This window comes from Panthera leo, chromosome A1 (genome assembly GCF_018350215.1).
Source record: "Panthera leo isolate Ple1 chromosome A1, P.leo_Ple1_pat1.1, whole genome shotgun sequence".
In the NCBI taxonomy this organism is placed as follows: Eukaryota; Metazoa; Chordata; class Mammalia; order Carnivora; family Felidae; genus Panthera; species Panthera leo.
Genome location: NC_056679.1, coordinates 51,493,186 through 51,511,514, shown reverse-complemented (window position 1 = coordinate 51,511,514; position 18,329 = coordinate 51,493,186). Strand labels below are relative to the sequence as shown.

The following is an 18,329-nucleotide window of genomic DNA, read 5'->3' as shown; positions in this document are numbered from 1 at the left end:
ACAAACCTCAAAAGGTTGACCTTAGCTGCATATTTTTCCCATATATTAGGACATTGAATATATCATGTCATTCACTTCTGGTCTGCCAAATTTCTGTGGACAGATTTGCTGCAAACCTGATCTGTCTTCTCTAGTAGGTTAAGGATTTTTTCCTTGCTGTTTTCAGGATTCTTTCCTTGTCTGTGTATTTTGTGAATTTGACGATGATGCATCTTGGTGGTGGCTGACTTTTGTTGAATCTAATGGGAGTTCTCTGTGCTTTTTGGATTTTGATGTCTGTGCCCTTCCCCAGATTGAGGAAGTTTTCAGCTATAATTTGCTCAACTAAACCTTCTGACCCCTTTCCTCTTTCTTCATCTTCTGGGACTCCATTTTAAGAAGTTGCTGAGGTCTCTAAGCCTACATTTGTGAGAATGGCTAAAATTAACAACATAAGAAACAAGAGGTGTTGGCAAGGGTGCGGAGAAAGGGGAACCCTCTTGCACTGTTGGTGGGAATGCAAACTGTTGCAGCCAATCTGTAAAACAGTATGGAGGCTCCTCAAAAAGTTAAAAATAGAACTACTATATGATCCAGTAATTGCACTACTATGTATTTACACAAAGGTTACAAAAATACACATTCAAGCACAGGTACATGCACCTGAATGTTTACAGCAGCATTATCAACAATAGCCAAACTATGGAAAAATGTGTGTGTGTGTGTGTGTGTGTGTGTGTGTGTATGTACACATATACATAATGGAATATTACTCAACCATAAAAAGAATGAAATCTTGACCTTTGCAACAACATGGATGAAGCTTGAGTGTATTATGCTAAGAAAAATAAGTGAGAGAAAGACAAATACCACATGGTTTCATTCATATATGGAATTTAAGAAACAAAACAGATGAACATATGGGAAAGGGGAAAAAGAGAGAGAGAGGGAAAAAACCTTAAGAGACTCTTAACAATAGAGTACAAACTGAGGGTTGTATGGAGGGAGGTGGGTGGAGGGATAGGCTAGATGAGTGATGGGTATTAAGGAGGGCACTTGTGATGAGGACTGGGAGTTGTATGTAAGTGATGAATCAGTGAAATCTACTGAAACCAATATTTCACTGAATGTTAACTAACTAGAATTTAAATAAAAATCTGGAAAGCAAAATAAAAAGTTGACTTTAATGAACTTTAATGAACATGATAACAACTAATTTAATGAAACTTTAAAATCTGCCTAAAGAACGTCAACACCAGTGTCACAGTTTTTTTTAATGTAAAATTTTCAGGAAAAAATAATATTTACACTTTCCTACCCAGATATCAAAGCTTACCAATGACCAAGTTGCTAATGCAACACCTTTGTGTGGAGCTGTTTACATAAAGCCACTGATAAAATTAGAAATTTCTGCATTTCAAAGCAAGGGGAGGTTTAAAGTAAGATGAGTTTTAAAAACAGAAGGAGAAAGTCCTGTCACTTGTATATAATTGGCCGTGGTACCTGTGATTCTTCCTGGCTTCATAAGAATGGGCAGGAGTTCTAGTAAACTGGATGTTTATAGCATCAGTGGATCCACCGACTTGGCTGTCTAGCCTGGGAAAGCAGACACAAATATTTGGCACTTAAATGAAGGCCACTAGAAGTTTTTTTGTTTTATTAAAATTCTATTCAATTAAGTTTACATACAACAAACCTCTTTATGTTTGTCTGGCTTCTGTGCAGATACATAAATAGAATACATGTACTATTTTACACCTCCAGAGTGACCACTGTCTTACCTTAAAGAATAATCTACAGGCATGTGTCATATTATCTAACATTAGAATAACCTTTTTATCAAGGGCAAAAACCATCTGGAATTGGTTCCAGTAACCTTGTAATACCAGCAGTGCCACGGTAGAAAGCATCTCATGTACAATATGATAAACTTGTGAGTGTATCAATTTATGAAAATTATCCAGTGGTTGCTTTTGGAAATTCGCTTCCATCTTGTTTTTAATAGAAAAAATATTTTGAAGATTACAGAACTCTGACTCAGATTTCTGCTAATTAAAAAGTGTCACAACGTTTAACAAAGTGCAGGCATATTTTTTTTCCTCTGAAACAGAGGAAAATTTTAATGCAGGAATAGCAAAAATTTTAGCCACTTTTCATCCCTCCAGGTTAGTAAACTCCAATATAGAAGAGATGTGAAAAACAAGAGGGCAGGTTAGATCTTAATCAAGCCTTATCATTTTTAAACACACTTTCCTTCCATTTCCAGATAGCTCTTAAAGAAGAGGAAAACATTGTTCACATATTATCTCTGGCATACAATCATCTTCTACTTTTAAGACAGATGTTTCACAAACCATACAGCTACATTAAAATTATACTAAGTAATGAGAAAGTAGAATGAACATTAGAAAACTTTCTAACGTAATTATTAGAATATGTCATTCCAGAAATAATAAACCTAGCTAGGAATTGCTTAAAAATATTCAAATCATATAACATACAATAAAAAACCCATTTTTAACAGACAGCTTCAAGGAATGAAGGTTGTCAGTGAGTTTGGAATGTGTTTGCACCATCCCCAGCAATATAAAATCAAATATCACCAGTTAGTTAGCAAAATCTTCAAAGAAGAAAGGGGAATAAACTGCATACAGTACTATAATGGACTGAATTGTTTCCCCCCCCCAAATTCCCATTTTGAAACTCTAACCTTCATTGTGATTTGGAGACAGAGACTATAAGAAGGTAAAAAAGGTTAAGTGAGGTCATAAGGGTGAAGCTTTAATATCACAGGACTTGTGTCCTTATTAAAAAAAAGTGACACCAGAGATTTGTGTATGTTTGTTCATACACAGAGAAAAGGCCATGCGAGGCCACAGTGTGAAAGTGGCCATCTGTAAGCCAAGGAAAAATGTCTCAGGAGAAGCCAAACCTGACAACATCTTGATCTTGGACTTCTAGCCTCCAGAATTGTGAGAAAATAAATTTTTGTTGTTTAAGCCACCTGGTCTGTGGTCTTGATCTTGGACTTCTAGCCTCCAGAATTGTGAGAAAATAAATTTTTGTTGTTTAAGCCACCTGGTCTGTGGTCTTTTGTTATGGAAGCCCAGACAGAATAATAATACAAGTAGCATCTCCTAGCTGTGTTTATCATAAGATGATGATAATGGCTTCACTAAGATTTAATTTTTATAATTGTGAATGAAAACTAAATACTAGTAAGCAAATTTGAAATGTGGAACAATAAACTTTTTGATGGGTTTTGCTATGCCAGTAGGTTTGGAAGATGACAGATTTTTTTTAAAAAAGACCTTTTATTTTGGAATAATTTTAAGTGTATGGGAAAATTACAAAGACAGGTGGAGAATCTGTCTACCCTTCACCCAGCTTCTCCTAATACTAATATCATACATAACCATGGTATATTTGTCAAAACTAAAGAATCAACATGGTACAATACTATTTACTAATCTACACACTTCATTTGTATTTCATCAGTTTTTCCTCTGATGTCCTTTCTCAGTTCCAGAATCAGAATCAGGATATATCTTCCACATAATAATCATGTCTCTTTAGTCTCCTAGGCTCTGTAATACTTGCCAAGTCTTTCTTTGTTCTTCCAGAGATGGTGATAGATGTTAAAAAGGAAATTCTATCTTCATGCCAATAAGTGGTAACAATATATTTTTTTAATTATTTAGAACCATAGAAATAGTTAAAAAATACTTTGGCAACCAGTGAAATAACCTGTGGTGCTTTTTACAATGCTACTTGGCCCCACATCCAGATATTCTCATTTAATTAGCTTGGATTACAGCTTGGGCACTGGGATTCTTTTAAGCCTTTTCACTGAGTCTCACATGCAAGTTAAGGTTGAGAACCACCACCTAAGAGGCTGGGCAGCCCATCATCTTACCCAGAAGAGTACTGGTTCTCAAACTGTGGTCTTTCTATCAGCCGGTGGTTGTGACATACACTAAAGTTTGGGAACCAGTACAATTGAGGAACCCTGCCCAAGTATTGCTCTCAGATGCCTTGAATAATCCTCATAAAGGAGAACTCATGACTCACAATGTTTGTTAATTAACAGTTCTATCTTTAAAAGTTATTATTCATTGAAACAAATTGTAGAATTATAACTTCCAATTAATGGTCATAGTTTTGTGTCTTAATTAATTAAATAACAACTCTACAAAATATAAATTCAAACACTGTGTTGGATCTTACAGAATTTCAAATGGGATTACTCTTGAGAAAATGTCTCCTGTGCTGGAAATTCAGCTTGAAAATTCACCTATCTGGAACCTTCATACATTGCTAGTGAGAGTATAAAATGGTACAGCTGATTTGAAAATAGTTTGGTGGTTCCTTAGATGGTTAAACATAGAGTTACTGTACAATCCAGCCATTCCACTCCTAAGTATACACCCAAGAAAATGAAAACATATCCCACACAAAAACATATATGCAGCATTGTTTACAATAGTTAAATACAATCCAAAATTCAAAGACAATTCAAATGTCCATCAATTAATGAATAAACAAAATGCTGTTTAGCTATACAATGGACAAATACTATTTGGCAATAAAAAGAAATAAAGTACTGATACATGCTATTAAATGGATGAATCTTGAAAGAAGCCAGTCATAAAGGACCACATATTATATGAGTCCATTTATATGAAATGTTCAGAATAGGCAATTCATCGAAACAGAAAGCAGGCTAGGGATGAGGGGTTGGGAGGAAAATGATGTGTGACTGTTCATGGGTATGGAGTTGATTTCTGAGGTGATACATATGTTCTAAAATTGATTGTGGTGATGGTTGTACACTCTATGAATATGCTAATTATAAAAATATATTTACTTGGACATCCAATTACTATACAAAGTGAATACATTCATAAAGTGAATCAAGTCTCAGTTTAGCAGATTGGCCCAGGACTCTTATTTAGATTTCCATTGTCTTACTAACTTAACATTAGCAACCTAAGATTCAAACACCATAAAACAACTTCAACTGATAAACATCGATACCACTGCAAATTTTATAAATCTCTTTTGCATAAAGAATAAAATCTTATTAAGAGCTTACTATTTTGTATCCTATGTGTTGGGGTTTACTTCTATAAAATGTCAAGGTCTTGAGCTCTTGTAAAAAACTATAAATTTTAAACATAGTTTTAAAAAGTAGTCTACTATAAAAAATAAAGAGAGGACGTGATGCCAGAACAATCAGGTTCATCCCAGCCCTCTAATTACTAAACTTCTACACTTAGTCAAGTCTCTTACTCTCTGTGAATTTTCTTAATTTTCTTCCTATTAAATATTTACCCATTTACCCATTTGGAAAGTCCTTTTTTGTAGCCAGAATACATGGGCACAAAAATTGGGCCCAGAGATTTCTTTTTTCCATTCTGTTCCAGGGGAAATTTTTTATTACAGTTCTTGTGTCAGTGCCAGGGTGGTGCTTACATTTTCCATTTCATTTCTAGAGAGCAGACCATGAAACATTGTACATATTCAGGATTGTGATCGAACTGAAGGAGAATGAACACTACCTGGAAACAGAAGTCAGGGATCAAAAAATGGTTTTGTAGTGGTGGTAGTTAAGGCTTCTTGACATAGTAACTGAATGTGATGATTCCTGTCTCACTGGGAGAGAGTGGGTACATTTGTGAATGTATGTCACAGTTGGATTATGTCAGGCAGGAGACACAGACAAAACTGCAGGAAGGGAAAGGAGAATATGTGTATCTTATTGTCAACCATGGTGTTTTCCATCTATACACCATCTTCAGTGCAGATGGCCACATCCATAATGCCTTGCTTTAGAAGGCCAGACAGGCCATGAAAAAGCTTACCATGAGTAAGCTCAAGGTATGAGGAGGTAGAAACTGCAAAGCAGCAAAGATTCTTGGTTATCAAATAGATATAGGGTAAAGAATAAGAAAGCCAATACGCAGAAGGAAAAGCAAGACAAAAATAGGAAGTGGCCAATATTCAGGAAGTAGCTAAGTTATAGTAATAACAAAGAACTAGGGTTAATGTCCAAGGATTCCTTACGGAATGTCCTCTGGCCAAGAAGAAATAACCTTCCAGATCAGGCCTCTATGAGGTCCGCCCATGCTACCATTCCTGCTTTTAAATTTCCATAATATTCCATTTCTTCATTAATCCTTCATAAACAAGTCACGCTGAAATTGGAGCATGTGTCAAATCATATTAAATGAGAAGTTCCTTAACCATACATAAACATTTACTTGCAATTTTTTACCTTAATCATTTCCAGATAATACTTGAGTGAGACTGGCTAACTGTAAGACCAGTCCTACTTCCAAAATAATGGATGTTTTTCTAAGATAAACAGATTCTATTGAAAACTTACCCTCCCTAGTTTTATCAAAACCTTTTGTGTGATCACAAGAAAAGAAGGCAGAAGATGATTTAGGGAATTAATGGAAGAGAAAGAAACTAACATTAGATGCAAGAGTCTTTTGTAGACATCTTGGGGACCCAGATCTCTTTCTGCTTTTCCACTCTCCACACACAACATTGACAGTATCATTTCTTTGTATAGCAAATTTTTTAACAGAAAAGACAACTGTACCTTATGAAGGTAAAAAATAGGAACCCATTGTTTTTAGAGTCCCCCATAGGTCTGGGGAGACTGCAAAACACGGAAAACAATTTAATTCTTCCCTAAACAGTCTGTAACGACAATGAAGTAGAGCTTCTATCCCAACTTTTCTTGTATAAGAAACAAAATACAACAGTTTTAATGCCATTATACTGTGCAGTGTAAAGAAATTCCAAAACTAGGTCTTGTTTTGTAGCTGTGATGAATTTGCGCATTCTTTTAGCACTGGGTATCCAAGAAAGACATTCCCAGAGTGCTTTCTGCACCACTGAAAAACTACCAAGCAACAATAAGTAAAAATAAATTTTCACAGCCAAGTGCAGAGCTTTGAATTTCCATGATGCCTTTTACACTAAGCAATTGAATAGAAGGCCCTTAGTCAGAAATTCCAACAGAATTTGACTTTTGTTAACTTTTTTCCATATTATCTATTAAGTACTCTGCATATTGATTTTTGTATTTCAATCGTATTTATATCTAAATACCATAATACAATTCAACTCCTCAGTAAATCTTCTAATGTTATATAATTTGTGTAGGCTCATATGAAATTGATAACAAAAAAAGTAAATTATAATAAGTCTTACCTTCCATTTTTATTTTCAGAGACATTAGAATTTACTTCAATTAAATTTTTCAGGTCTTGGTCGCTATAGGTGAAAAAAACCCACATAATTATTATGTATAGTATAAATATGTATAAATAAATATATATATCATATAGAACATTGGAAATCAGACATTGAGCTATTTGATCTATAACTCAAATATGAAAGCATAGGTTATGTGTGAGAAAGAAAGAACTAATCTTTTGGAAGATTTGAGAAATCTGGTCTGTAAATAAACAATTATTTATAGTCTCATTCAGTTAACATTTAATGAGTACTAACTTTGTGTCACAAAGTACTAACTATGTATTTTCACATGGATTATCTCATTCAGATCTCACAAAACCCTGCAGGACAGCATCTGGGGCTCAGGAAGGCTAAGTGAATTTTCCAAGGTCAATTAACTAATTTGTAAAAGAGTCAAGATTTGAGGCCAAGCCACCTGCCCATCCAATGTCAATTCTTGGATATTTAATTAGAGACTTCATTCCATCTTTGTAGATCACAGAAACATGAAACCCAAAATTTGAATAAACAATACATAATGTGGAGGATAAATGGGACAATTAGATTCTTGAATCTTGAGCTGCAGCAATGATTTTCATATGCTTTCACGATCTACAATGTCCTCTGATATGTTTTTTTTTCAAATATTAGTTATTTATATATTGGCTATATCACTGGTGGTTCTTGATTATTTTTTCCCCCATGAGTTTGGAAAAGCCTTTGTCATGAACCCAATTGATTAGGACAGTTGTTTAGAAGCCAGAACAATGAGGCCATCTCTTCTATTTCTGTGGACAAGTTAATCAACCTTCTTAATCTTCCTTTTGTAAACTAGACTAACCCTATCTAATTTCATTAAGTTGTGGTGAGAATGAATGAGTTAATGTAAGTAACATTCATGGCACAGCGACCTCCGTTGTGGGTGAACTGAATAAGCACAAATAAATGACAGCTAACAGAAGTTCAGTGACACAGCAGGAGGCACTATTGATTTCACTATTTTGATGGACTGCCTTTTCATTTGTATTTCTGCTCTAATTTCTCTCATCTTTGGAATTAACTCTAGTTTTTATAAATCTCCCTGCTCATGATTTTGAATAGTAGATTTAAACAAGGAATCAGAGTATGGACTCTCACTCACATGGAATCAGAGTATGGACTCTCACTCACAAAATTAATATTGATAAGGATGAACAATACTACAAAAATTTCTTGTAGTGTATTGAGATTTAATACTCCTTTCATATAACATCCAAACCACCAATAATTGATAAATCTGCAAATTGGGTAGCATTCCATAGCTACATTTAAACTTCACATTTAAAATACTAGCTGCATAATTTTGAAAATGTAGAAATTAGTTAGATTATTTTTTAATGGGAGTTACAGTAGGGAAAATATGCTAAGTAACACAAGTAAAAAGCACAAGATTTCAGAAGTAGCTCAGAAGTATTGCAATCATCTGATTCTGCAGTCTGAATGATGTAAAATTCAGAACTGACTCTCTCAATGAACTATGTAAGGAAACTTCCCAGATCACATCATTCAAATTTAGAAAGGGAGACAGAAGACTTTTGCTAAACCCTGATGGCCCTTCGCTAATTATTAGAGCTACCTTCTTGGCCTCAAGGGCCACTGTACTACTTTAATAATCTGGGCATTAAGTAATCCTCCTTTGATAATTTTAAAATAATACTTTACTACATACTTGGGGATAATGAAATAAAATTAAGAGAAGTACCATGATGTCACATATCCAGTTTCACCAGGATATGTGAATCTTGGGAGAATTAGAATTTTGTCCCAGCAAACGATTCTCCTACTGCTAACCTAGGATGAACTGAGGGCCACTGATGGACACTGATGGTTTTCACTATAACTTGAGAGTAGAGTCTCACTGCCATGGCCTTACATGGCTTTGCACTTAGAAACTGCTCCCAAAGATTTCTGAGATTAAATTTAAATTCCCTTTTTCCACTTCTCTAGGGGAGACCTTTAACTACCTTACCTAGCTCTGAGAACAGATATTAAATGGGTCCCCAAGGGGAAGACATTAGACCCCGAACTTTTAAGGCAGTCAGCTCCACCCACATCCAGACGCTTAGTGTGCACCATGACCTTGTAGAAAAAGATCAGTAAAGGAAGTGATGGACATTTCATCTCCATTGGTGTCAGTCACCAATTGCATATATTTCTTTTTTTATGCAGGTCTTAGATCTGGCTTTGTATCCTTGTTCTGGGACATTGTTAGGGATGGAATTGTGTTTCCCCCACCAAATTCACATGCTGAAGTCCTAATGCTAGTATGTCAGAATGTGACTTTCCTTAAAGATAGGGTCTTCACAGAGGTAATCACATTCAAATGAGGTCATTAGGGTAGGCCCTAATCCAATATGACTGGTATCTTTACAAGAAGAGGAAATTTGGACTAAGACACATACAGATGGAAGACAATGTGAAGATACAGGATGAAGGCAGCCTTCTACAAGCCAAGGAGAGAGACCTAGAATAGACTCCTCTCTCAATCATCAGAGGGAACCAACCCTGCAGACAAGTCACCTTATTCTTGGACTTCTAGCTTGTAGAACTGTGTGAAATACATCTCTATTTTAAGCCCCTCAGTCTGTGGTACTTGTTATGGCACCCCTAGAAAACTAATAGAGATCTCCTGTGCCTTCACAACATGATTACCCTCGGTTTCTCAGCCTGATCCTGCACATCCTCACTTCTGCTGGCACTTTCTGTTCCTGGCTTCTTCGGACGCTGGGTCTTTGCACATCCTCCATCCCCGCCCAAGGACCCAAGCCTTTGTGGACCCCAGCTACTAGGAGGGAGAGCAGGAATAGGCTTGGACCTGAGAAACAAGGAGAAGCCAGAATCTAACAAATCCAACAACTACAAGTAGGTAACTCAAAATTGGAACCTATGCAAAAGCCTTCAAAGAAGCGCATGCCCAAAGTGGTATAATTGTGAATCATCAAATAAACCACATTAGTGGTTTCATAGAATCTTTGTTGTTTTTATTAAACAGCATCACATATCAAATTTGACAGAGTGGATTATAATATTTTATTCTGAATAATCTATACTAATATGCAAAGCAAAATGAAAAGTTCCAGAGTATGAGAAGCACAAAATGTGTATTTGCTTTGGTTGCTCACTCTGATTGACGTCATCAGCTAGATTGGAAGATCCAATAAAAGAAGTTCAGATTGCCCATAAACTTCCCAAGTTGAAGGATACAAAAATAAATTCCCACTCTCTCAGTAAGAACACATCTATTGCGTCGTGTTTTTACACTGTGGTAGAAAAGGAAAAGCTGTGCGCCAAAGTGTGACAAGCAGATTTTTATAGAAGCCCAGCTACATGCAGCAGGGTGGAGCAAAGGCTTGATTCCAAACCCTTTCCATGACAGTTGCAGTGGAAGAAAGACTTTATAACTGTATACATTTATGAGCAATTTGAATTAGCTCCAAGAAAAATTGCCAGTTCTCTGTGGATACAGTGAGGAAGGCTAAAAAGAAATTTTGTTAACCTTTGCACCTAAAAAGGCTTTTTTAAATGTAGCTTTCAAAATTGGGGGTGGGGTGGGGAATGAGTTACCTGTTATGTAAAGTCACAGCACAAATCTTAGATATAAGCATTTATCTTTGTTATAGTAATATCTATTTTCCACTGTCCCACTACAGAGCAGATGAAGAAAAAAATAGGTATTACTATGTCTGCTTTTATACAACTTTTCTCAAGATACGCTCTGCATGAGAGAAAGTTAACAGCTCACTCACCACTCTCATGAGGGCGTGGGAGGTATTTATTAAAAGCTGCAATATGTTTCTCTCTCTACAGCTTACTTAAATTGCTTTTGTAGAGTATCAAACACATTTGCAAAATTAAGAGCCTCCATATAAAAAATTTACTATGGCACTTCTTCTATGCCAAGAACTAAATCTTAGGCATTAAGCTTTAGTTCAAAAGGAATATTTGTCTTTCAAAAGGAAGTACAGAATACAGAGAGATAAGTGGTATAATTCTTCAGCTCTGTTGACATGGCAAAATGGGCCTGGTTTTATATATCTTTATAGGTCTTTTCAATGAGAAAGTCTTAAATATTTTATATTAAAGAAATTAACAGGTCCATAGGTAATTGGAAAATGTAGGTATTTTAAATGTAAGATGTACTCAAGAATTTTAGTGGCTTTAAGTCATCACCATGGTTGATTGAGGTTATGTCATGAGCAAGAGATAGCCAATGGCTTCAGCAAGCAGACCAGTCATATCAGATTCCTTCAATCTGGTTTCACTTGTGGGGGCTCAGAATGTTAGAGCTGAAAAGCAATAAGCTTTATCTAGATGGACGACCAAAGGTCCTTGATTAGTTTGAGATTTTAGACTAATTCACAGAGTTTTTGTTAAGCACCGAAAATGTGTCAGGCATTGTGCTCTACCTATATTGTAAGTAAAGAAGTGAACAAGACAGACCCAATCCTTACCCTCAAAAATCTTATAGTTGGGGAGAGGTGATTAAATAATAATTCCCTCTAGGAGACAAAAGCTTGGGACAGGAAGGTCAGACAGCTTGAGAATATCTAAAAGAAGCATCTGATGCAGATGTGGTGGGTCCGGGGTAGGGGCCTCCCTGAGCTAAGTGAGAGACACCTAATTTGAGACCTAAAGAATAAGTAGAAGTTATCAATGCAATATGAATGAAAGATGGGTGGGGTTTGCCTGTGGAGGGAGCATCACGGTGGGTAGGGGTGGGGAAAGCCTGTGAAGGCAGGATCAGCTAGGCTTCGGAAACCAGGTTAAGGAGTATGGCCATTGTCCAACGGCAATGGGAAGCCACAAGAGGATTTAATCAGAATGACGTGATCAGATCTGTGCTTCAGGAAGATCACTCTACAGTGTGGCTAATGGACTAAAGGACAGAAGGCGAAACTGGTAGCAGAGGGACCAATTAGGAGGCCGAATTGTATTCTGGTCCTGGTAGTATCGGAAAAGATAAGGTATCTTAGTTCCTGAGATAGAGGCATGCAGAGTGGCCTGCCAATTATGGGGAATGAAGCACTGGAAAGAGTCAAGGTCACCCCTTCCCCCAGCTTTCTTCCTTGAGCAGAAATATGAGAAATCTGCAATAGGAAGATAGGAAGAAACTCTTCTCTTGTTGGAATACTAAAACTTGGAGGTATATGTCTTAGGAAGTAGGAAGCCCTTAAAATTATGGAAGTATAATAATACAAATAGTTCAGAATCTTTTTTCTACTTCAGATGAAGGATGTCTTTTCTAACTGTAAAGGCCTCCATGGCACTAGCTGCTTTTCAATCTTCATTTGGGAGCAGAAGTTTGTAGCCTCAGATAATTGAATGCCTCCTTTTTATGTTGGTTCATGACAATGCGAGGCTGTCACTGCTAAAAGCCATGCAGTTTCTCCCTGAATAAATGAAAATTCTGTGCACATTTGCATTTGTTCATGTTGTTATGTTCCTAGAAGGAGCTCAGGGACACCTGCTTATATTCTGATCGATGACCAAAGTTTATTCCACCCCTAAGTGTGAATTACATATACAGCTGCTGGAAATGTCAGCAAAGTCACATAAAAAGGACTCTAATTCACTGCTGTTCTGCTATTAAATAATCAGTGGCCATGTCACATTGAATTGGATGTAAAATTGCCTGTGGCTGTTATCCCTCTGGGAGATGCTTTAAAATGCCCCTCTCTTTACCCATTAAAATAAAGTGGGCAGGGTAGATACATTATAGTTACAGGTGGCTGAGCCAATTGAATGAAGTCACTTTTTTCAAGTAAACAGCTTTCCTGTTTGTCTGTTCTGCTCTAATTCTTGATAACCTGGCTGATTATCATTAAATCTGGTGTCACTCGTAAAGAAGAGTCAGACGTTGCTTAGGTTAGATTTATGGATCAAGCCTCCATCCGAAAGCCACATGATGGCCAATATTTTAAAATTTTATTTTTATAGGAATCTCGTCCATATAAGGAAAATGCCTTCTTTCTATAGATGTTTTATTAGAAGTTGCTGAAATACAAACTACCTCTTTATAAAATTGGCATCTTCTAATAAACAAAAGATAAAACTCTTACCAGAAAGTTACCATGGTCTGTCAACATAGCACATGTGCCAGAGGGAAGGAGGGAAGGAAGGAAAAGTGAGAAAAAGAGGAAAGTGTGTGTGTGTGTGTGTGTGTGTGTGTGTGTGTGTGTGACAGAGACAGAGACAGAGAGACAGAGAGAAGTACATTTTGTGGAATCAGACACCGAGGGAGGGGTTGGCTATAGGAGCCACTGTTAGTTATTCTGTACATGGTTATTAAACCTAATCACTTCCAGCACAGTTGGGGACCTCCTAACAATCCTAATACTATTACTAATAAAAAGAAAATTCCATCCCAACCAAAACCACTATGAAGAAATGCTTCCACTTAACAGAGATATTTCCATACAATCATCAGTGGCAGGGTTGACACCAAAATCTGTTATTTCAGCTGGTAGGAAACCTCTATGAGGTAAGTACTTTCTCTCTTCCCTGTCACTTAAGTGATAATTTGCTAGAATAAGCATACGTAATTGTACTTCTTTCGCTGCAGGAAGGGGGATTTAGAAGGGAAGGGACTGTGGTGAGTATAAAGGATGGAAAGAAGATGGGAGTCTGTTTTTCTTCTAGGCAGTGGCATCAGAAGGACGTGAGTTTAGACCCAGGATATGTTTTCTTTCTTCAGAAGGTCATTTAATGTCTTTGAGCTATACTCCCCTCTTCTATAAAGTAGGTTATATGAATATATTTCTCATGAATATGTTTCTCATTGTAAGGATTGAATGTATGTAAATTGCCAGTCACATGAAAGGGGCTCAGTAAATGCTACTTCTCTCAGTGACGGTGGCTCTTCCAGTGCCTCCCTCCTCCAAAGACACCATCACCCCAGTGATAAAACCATATAAGCAGAAATAGCAAAATCACATACTAACATAGACAACAAACTAGGAGACGCAAGAGTTGAGCCATGAATGTACTACACTGCCTTCTTTCCCCCAGTGGGTTCGAAGCACGTTTCCGTATGTTAACTTGCTTTCCTCATCTTAGAATATTGACACTATGGTTCCCAGCTTTATGTTTATAGTGATAACATTTCAGGTCAGCAGGACAATTTGAATTTCTGATATTAGGCACTTGGGTGCATTATCTATTATTACCTTATTGTCTATTAATAAGCCCCTTTAGGTGAAAGATGTAGATATCACATAAAGATACTAAATCATACTATATTTGCAGAACTCAAAATGGAAGTTCAAGGTTAAAAATCTGCTGTAATATTCTGTGAGTCCACACAAACTGTGGATCTGTAATTTGAGGACCCTGAATATCCTTTCTGATGCTCTATAGTCATCTATATAAGCCACCAGTTTGGTTCAGTTTCTTGGAAATACGTTTTCTTCTGATTTGATTGCATTCAGTTTTCATTTCAGTCCTAACATGCTGTAGACAACAAACAAAGTTGCACTCCTGTAAATAAATAAAAAGTACAGAACCGAGTCCCAAATAGTGCGATTCCAGAGGAGTGCAAGATGTTTCCTTGCTGACAGGAGACACATGACTTAGAACTGTGTCTTCATTTGAACACTAAAGAAAAATAAAAGGCTTCTTTTTAAAAAAATTTTTTATGTTTATTTATTTTTAAGAGAGAGAGAGAGAGACAGAGAGCAAGCAGGGGAGGGGCAGAGAGAGAGGGAGACACAGAATCTGAAGCAGGGTCCAGGTTCTGAGCTGTCAGCACAGAGCCTGACATGGGGCTCGAACTCACCATCTGTGAGATCATGGCCTGAGCTGAAGTCAGATGCTTAACCAACTGAGCCACCCAGGCACCCCAATAAAAGGCTTCTTTAAGAGAGAGAGAAAGAAACACAATTCCTAACTAGAACCTTGAGAACACCTCAAGATAGGCAAAGTCATTTACCGCTCAGTGTTTTTGAGACCTGAAGATTTCACTTTAATGAGACTGTCCAAGCCTTCACTGTTCAAAAGAGAAAAAAATAAATAAATTCAGCTTAGTGATAGGTTTTGGTTGCGCTGGGTCAATAAAGCCACATTATAAATCCACTGCACCCAGGGGCAACAGACAGATGAAAACATGAAATGACTATTTTATTTGATTACCTCTGACTGCTCCTGGTCACTGCAGGACTCACTTTGATGAGGTTATCCAGATCCTGGTTTCTTTAAATAGAAAAATAAAAGGAGAGAAGGTTAATGGTAAAGTTCTTTTGGCAGGAGCATTAAGGTTATAAATCTGCTTGAAATAATAATAAACCAAAATATTCTTCCTGCCCAAAGCACAAAAATTAATATAGTTCTATTACCTTTGGTTGTTAGTGAGAGTTTCAGGACTCACTCTGATGAGCTTATCAAGATCTCGATTTCTTTACGTGAAAAAAAAAAATTAAAGCAGCTTGGGTTAGAGGTAATGCGGGTTCAAGTTGGTTGGAATTAGAAGAAAGGATTAGCCGTCTTATCATTTAGCATGAGACATACTGGTTTGGCATAGAACAGCCTTCAAATAAGTTTTCTAGCTAATTTGGGGGGACAGTCTATGCTGGATTTGAAGAGAAGTTGCTCTGACTTTACATGCTTCATAGCCAGAGCACATCTACGAGGGCACGCTGGCTGGTGTTCACAGCAAGCATCTGGGATTAACAACTTTCCACTCTGCAGTGTTTTAACGTTATGAAGATACAAGCTGATTTTAATGTCCTTGTCCTTGTTAGTTTTTAAATCATATTCACCAACTGAAGATATTTTTTAAAATAAGCTCTAAAATTGGGATTATACTTAGCATAAGACTTGGCAAGGAGCGTTCTAGAAATCCTTCAAAACCATGACATTTCTTTCCTTTACAATGACTAAAAAGCTGAAATGAACTCAGCTGTTCATGGTCAAATTAGTTACATGCTCTGAAGACTGTCTGCTTCCTATCTGAAGCCACACCAGTTCGTTTCCTCAGTCAAGAACAGTATTTCTTCCCACATAGTTTGCTGCCATTCACTGCCTTCGTGTCATACCTTGTTTTAAGGGCTGGCAGGTGGTGATTTTTCAGTTGTTCCCGTAAACCCCTTTTTAATATTTATTCAGAGAAATGTGTCAGCCTGTAATGGCAAGAAATCATAGGACTGGGGTGCCTGGATGACTCAGTCAGTTAAGCTTCCAACTTTTCATTTCAGCTCGGGTCATGATTTCACAGTCTGCGGGTTCGAACTCCATGTCAGGCTCAGCGCAGACAGTGGACACAGCCTGCTTGAGATTCTCTGTCTCCCTCTCTGTCTGCCCCTCCCCCACTCATGAGCATGTGTGTTCTCTCTCTCTCTCAAAAATAAATAAACATTAAAAAAAAAATAGAAATCACAGGACTGAGAATGCCTGCTTTCAGTACATCTTGGACACCAACTTGCCTGTCTACCCTTCCCTCCAAACAGTCCTTTCTCCTTATATAAAAATAAGAGACATTTTACTTGTCAAAAATATTAAAACAATGTTGAGAGCTGAAGGGGAGCCCTTTAGAACTTCATCACTGAAAAGTTCTGAGAAAAAGTCTGCATTTCCCTCCCCCAAACCTAATATTTCCATTGAATGTGCTTCCCAGCCCCTGGCTTCCATCATTGTTCTCAGATTTCCACGGTAGACAGAAAGCTGCTAACTGAATTTTCACTGTTTTGAATTATCTTCAGGAATAGTATTCGCAATTAAAGATAACCAATTGGTTTCTACAAATACTATTAAAGGAAGGATTATCCTATAAGAGCTATCCAAAATATAATTTCCTTGTATAAATTGATTGCAAGATTTAGTATAAAGTCAACTGTGCCTAAAAGACAATGACCTCTAAAGTGAGATTATTTTACACCTTAAAACTATTGTAACACTGTATGTTAACTGTACAGGAATTAAAAAATTTTTTAAATAAAATAAAGTGAGGTTAATTTCATATATTAGGATAAAAAATACAAATAAGACATTGTAGAGAAGATAATGTGTTCAAAGGCCATAATATTTTTTAGTGTAACTACATACAACATTCATGTGCCAACATGATTAAACTGCACACACAACCATGGGAACTTCCATTTTCACTCTTCTGATGAGCACAGAAAATGTCATTTATACAACAACCTAGAAAAGTGATATTCAAATTACTGTTTCATAAAGCGCATTAAGAAATACATTTTAGGGGCGCCTGGGTGACTCAGTCAGTTAAGCATCCAACTCTTGATTTTGGCTCAGGTCATGATCTCAAGGTTCGTGAGATTGAGCCCCTGCCATTAGCACAGAGCCTGCTTGAGAGTCTCTCTCTCCTACTCTCTCTGCCCCTTACCCACTCACACTTGCAGGCATTTGTGCTCTCTCTCTCAAAATAAATAAATAAACTTAAAAAAAAGAAATAAGGTTTACATCACAACTCAATACTCTCTTCAGATAGAGATATGCACACTCACACACACACATAAGCAAACACAAATTTCATTAAATAATACCCTTCCTACATAATAACTCTCATGTTTTCCACTCTATTTAATTAATTTTATTTAATTGAGGGAAAGTGCTGATTGCTACTTGCTGTATTAATTACAAGACCCGTTGGTGGGTTTTGACCCATAGTTTGAGAAATCCTGGCTTAGAAAATATATAATTGTATGCTATGTTCTACCACTACTGAAAAGACAACAGTGTTTTAACAAAACGAGGATCTCAGTATCAGTTCTGAATTGCCTTGATTGATAGCATCACGCAATTTATCTCAATGACTTGAAAATAACAAATTTATAGACCCCTTTTTCAGGCCTTGGGTCCCTGAAAATGCAGAAATCTTATATCTAAACTTTATCCGGGAAAAATGTGACATTCTTTCTGTAACAAGTTTCTGCTCTCATTTGTTTTGCTTTAAGGATATAGTAAACGGGTATGTTAGAATATTTATCTATCACTGACTCCATGTAGTTTAAGAGCTGCAAAGTGTTTTGCAGCCATTTGCACATTTGTGCCATTGTCACCTATGAAATAATATTTCAAGTGACCCTGTAGAGCAGTAAAGGACA

At 36.8% G+C, this 18,329-nt stretch overlaps 1 protein-coding gene across 2 annotated transcripts in view; it reads right to left on the bottom strand.

Annotated features, from left to right (window-relative positions):
* The window catches only part of SCEL (sciellin), a 207,738-nt gene that overhangs the window by 12,249 nt on the left and 177,160 nt on the right, over positions 1 to 18,329 (bottom strand). For both annotated transcript variants that reach the window (XM_042928400.1, XM_042928407.1), the window contains 5 exons: positions 15,603 to 15,662; positions 15,400 to 15,459; positions 15,200 to 15,256; positions 7,207 to 7,269; positions 1,483 to 1,575 (listed from right to left, as the gene is read on the bottom strand). In XM_042928400.1, coding sequence (XP_042784334.1) covers positions 1,483 to 1,575; positions 7,207 to 7,269; positions 15,200 to 15,256; positions 15,400 to 15,459; positions 15,603 to 15,662 — 333 coding nt within the window. The remainder of the gene's footprint in view (positions 1 to 1,482; positions 1,576 to 7,206; positions 7,270 to 15,199; positions 15,257 to 15,399; positions 15,460 to 15,602; positions 15,663 to 18,329) is intronic.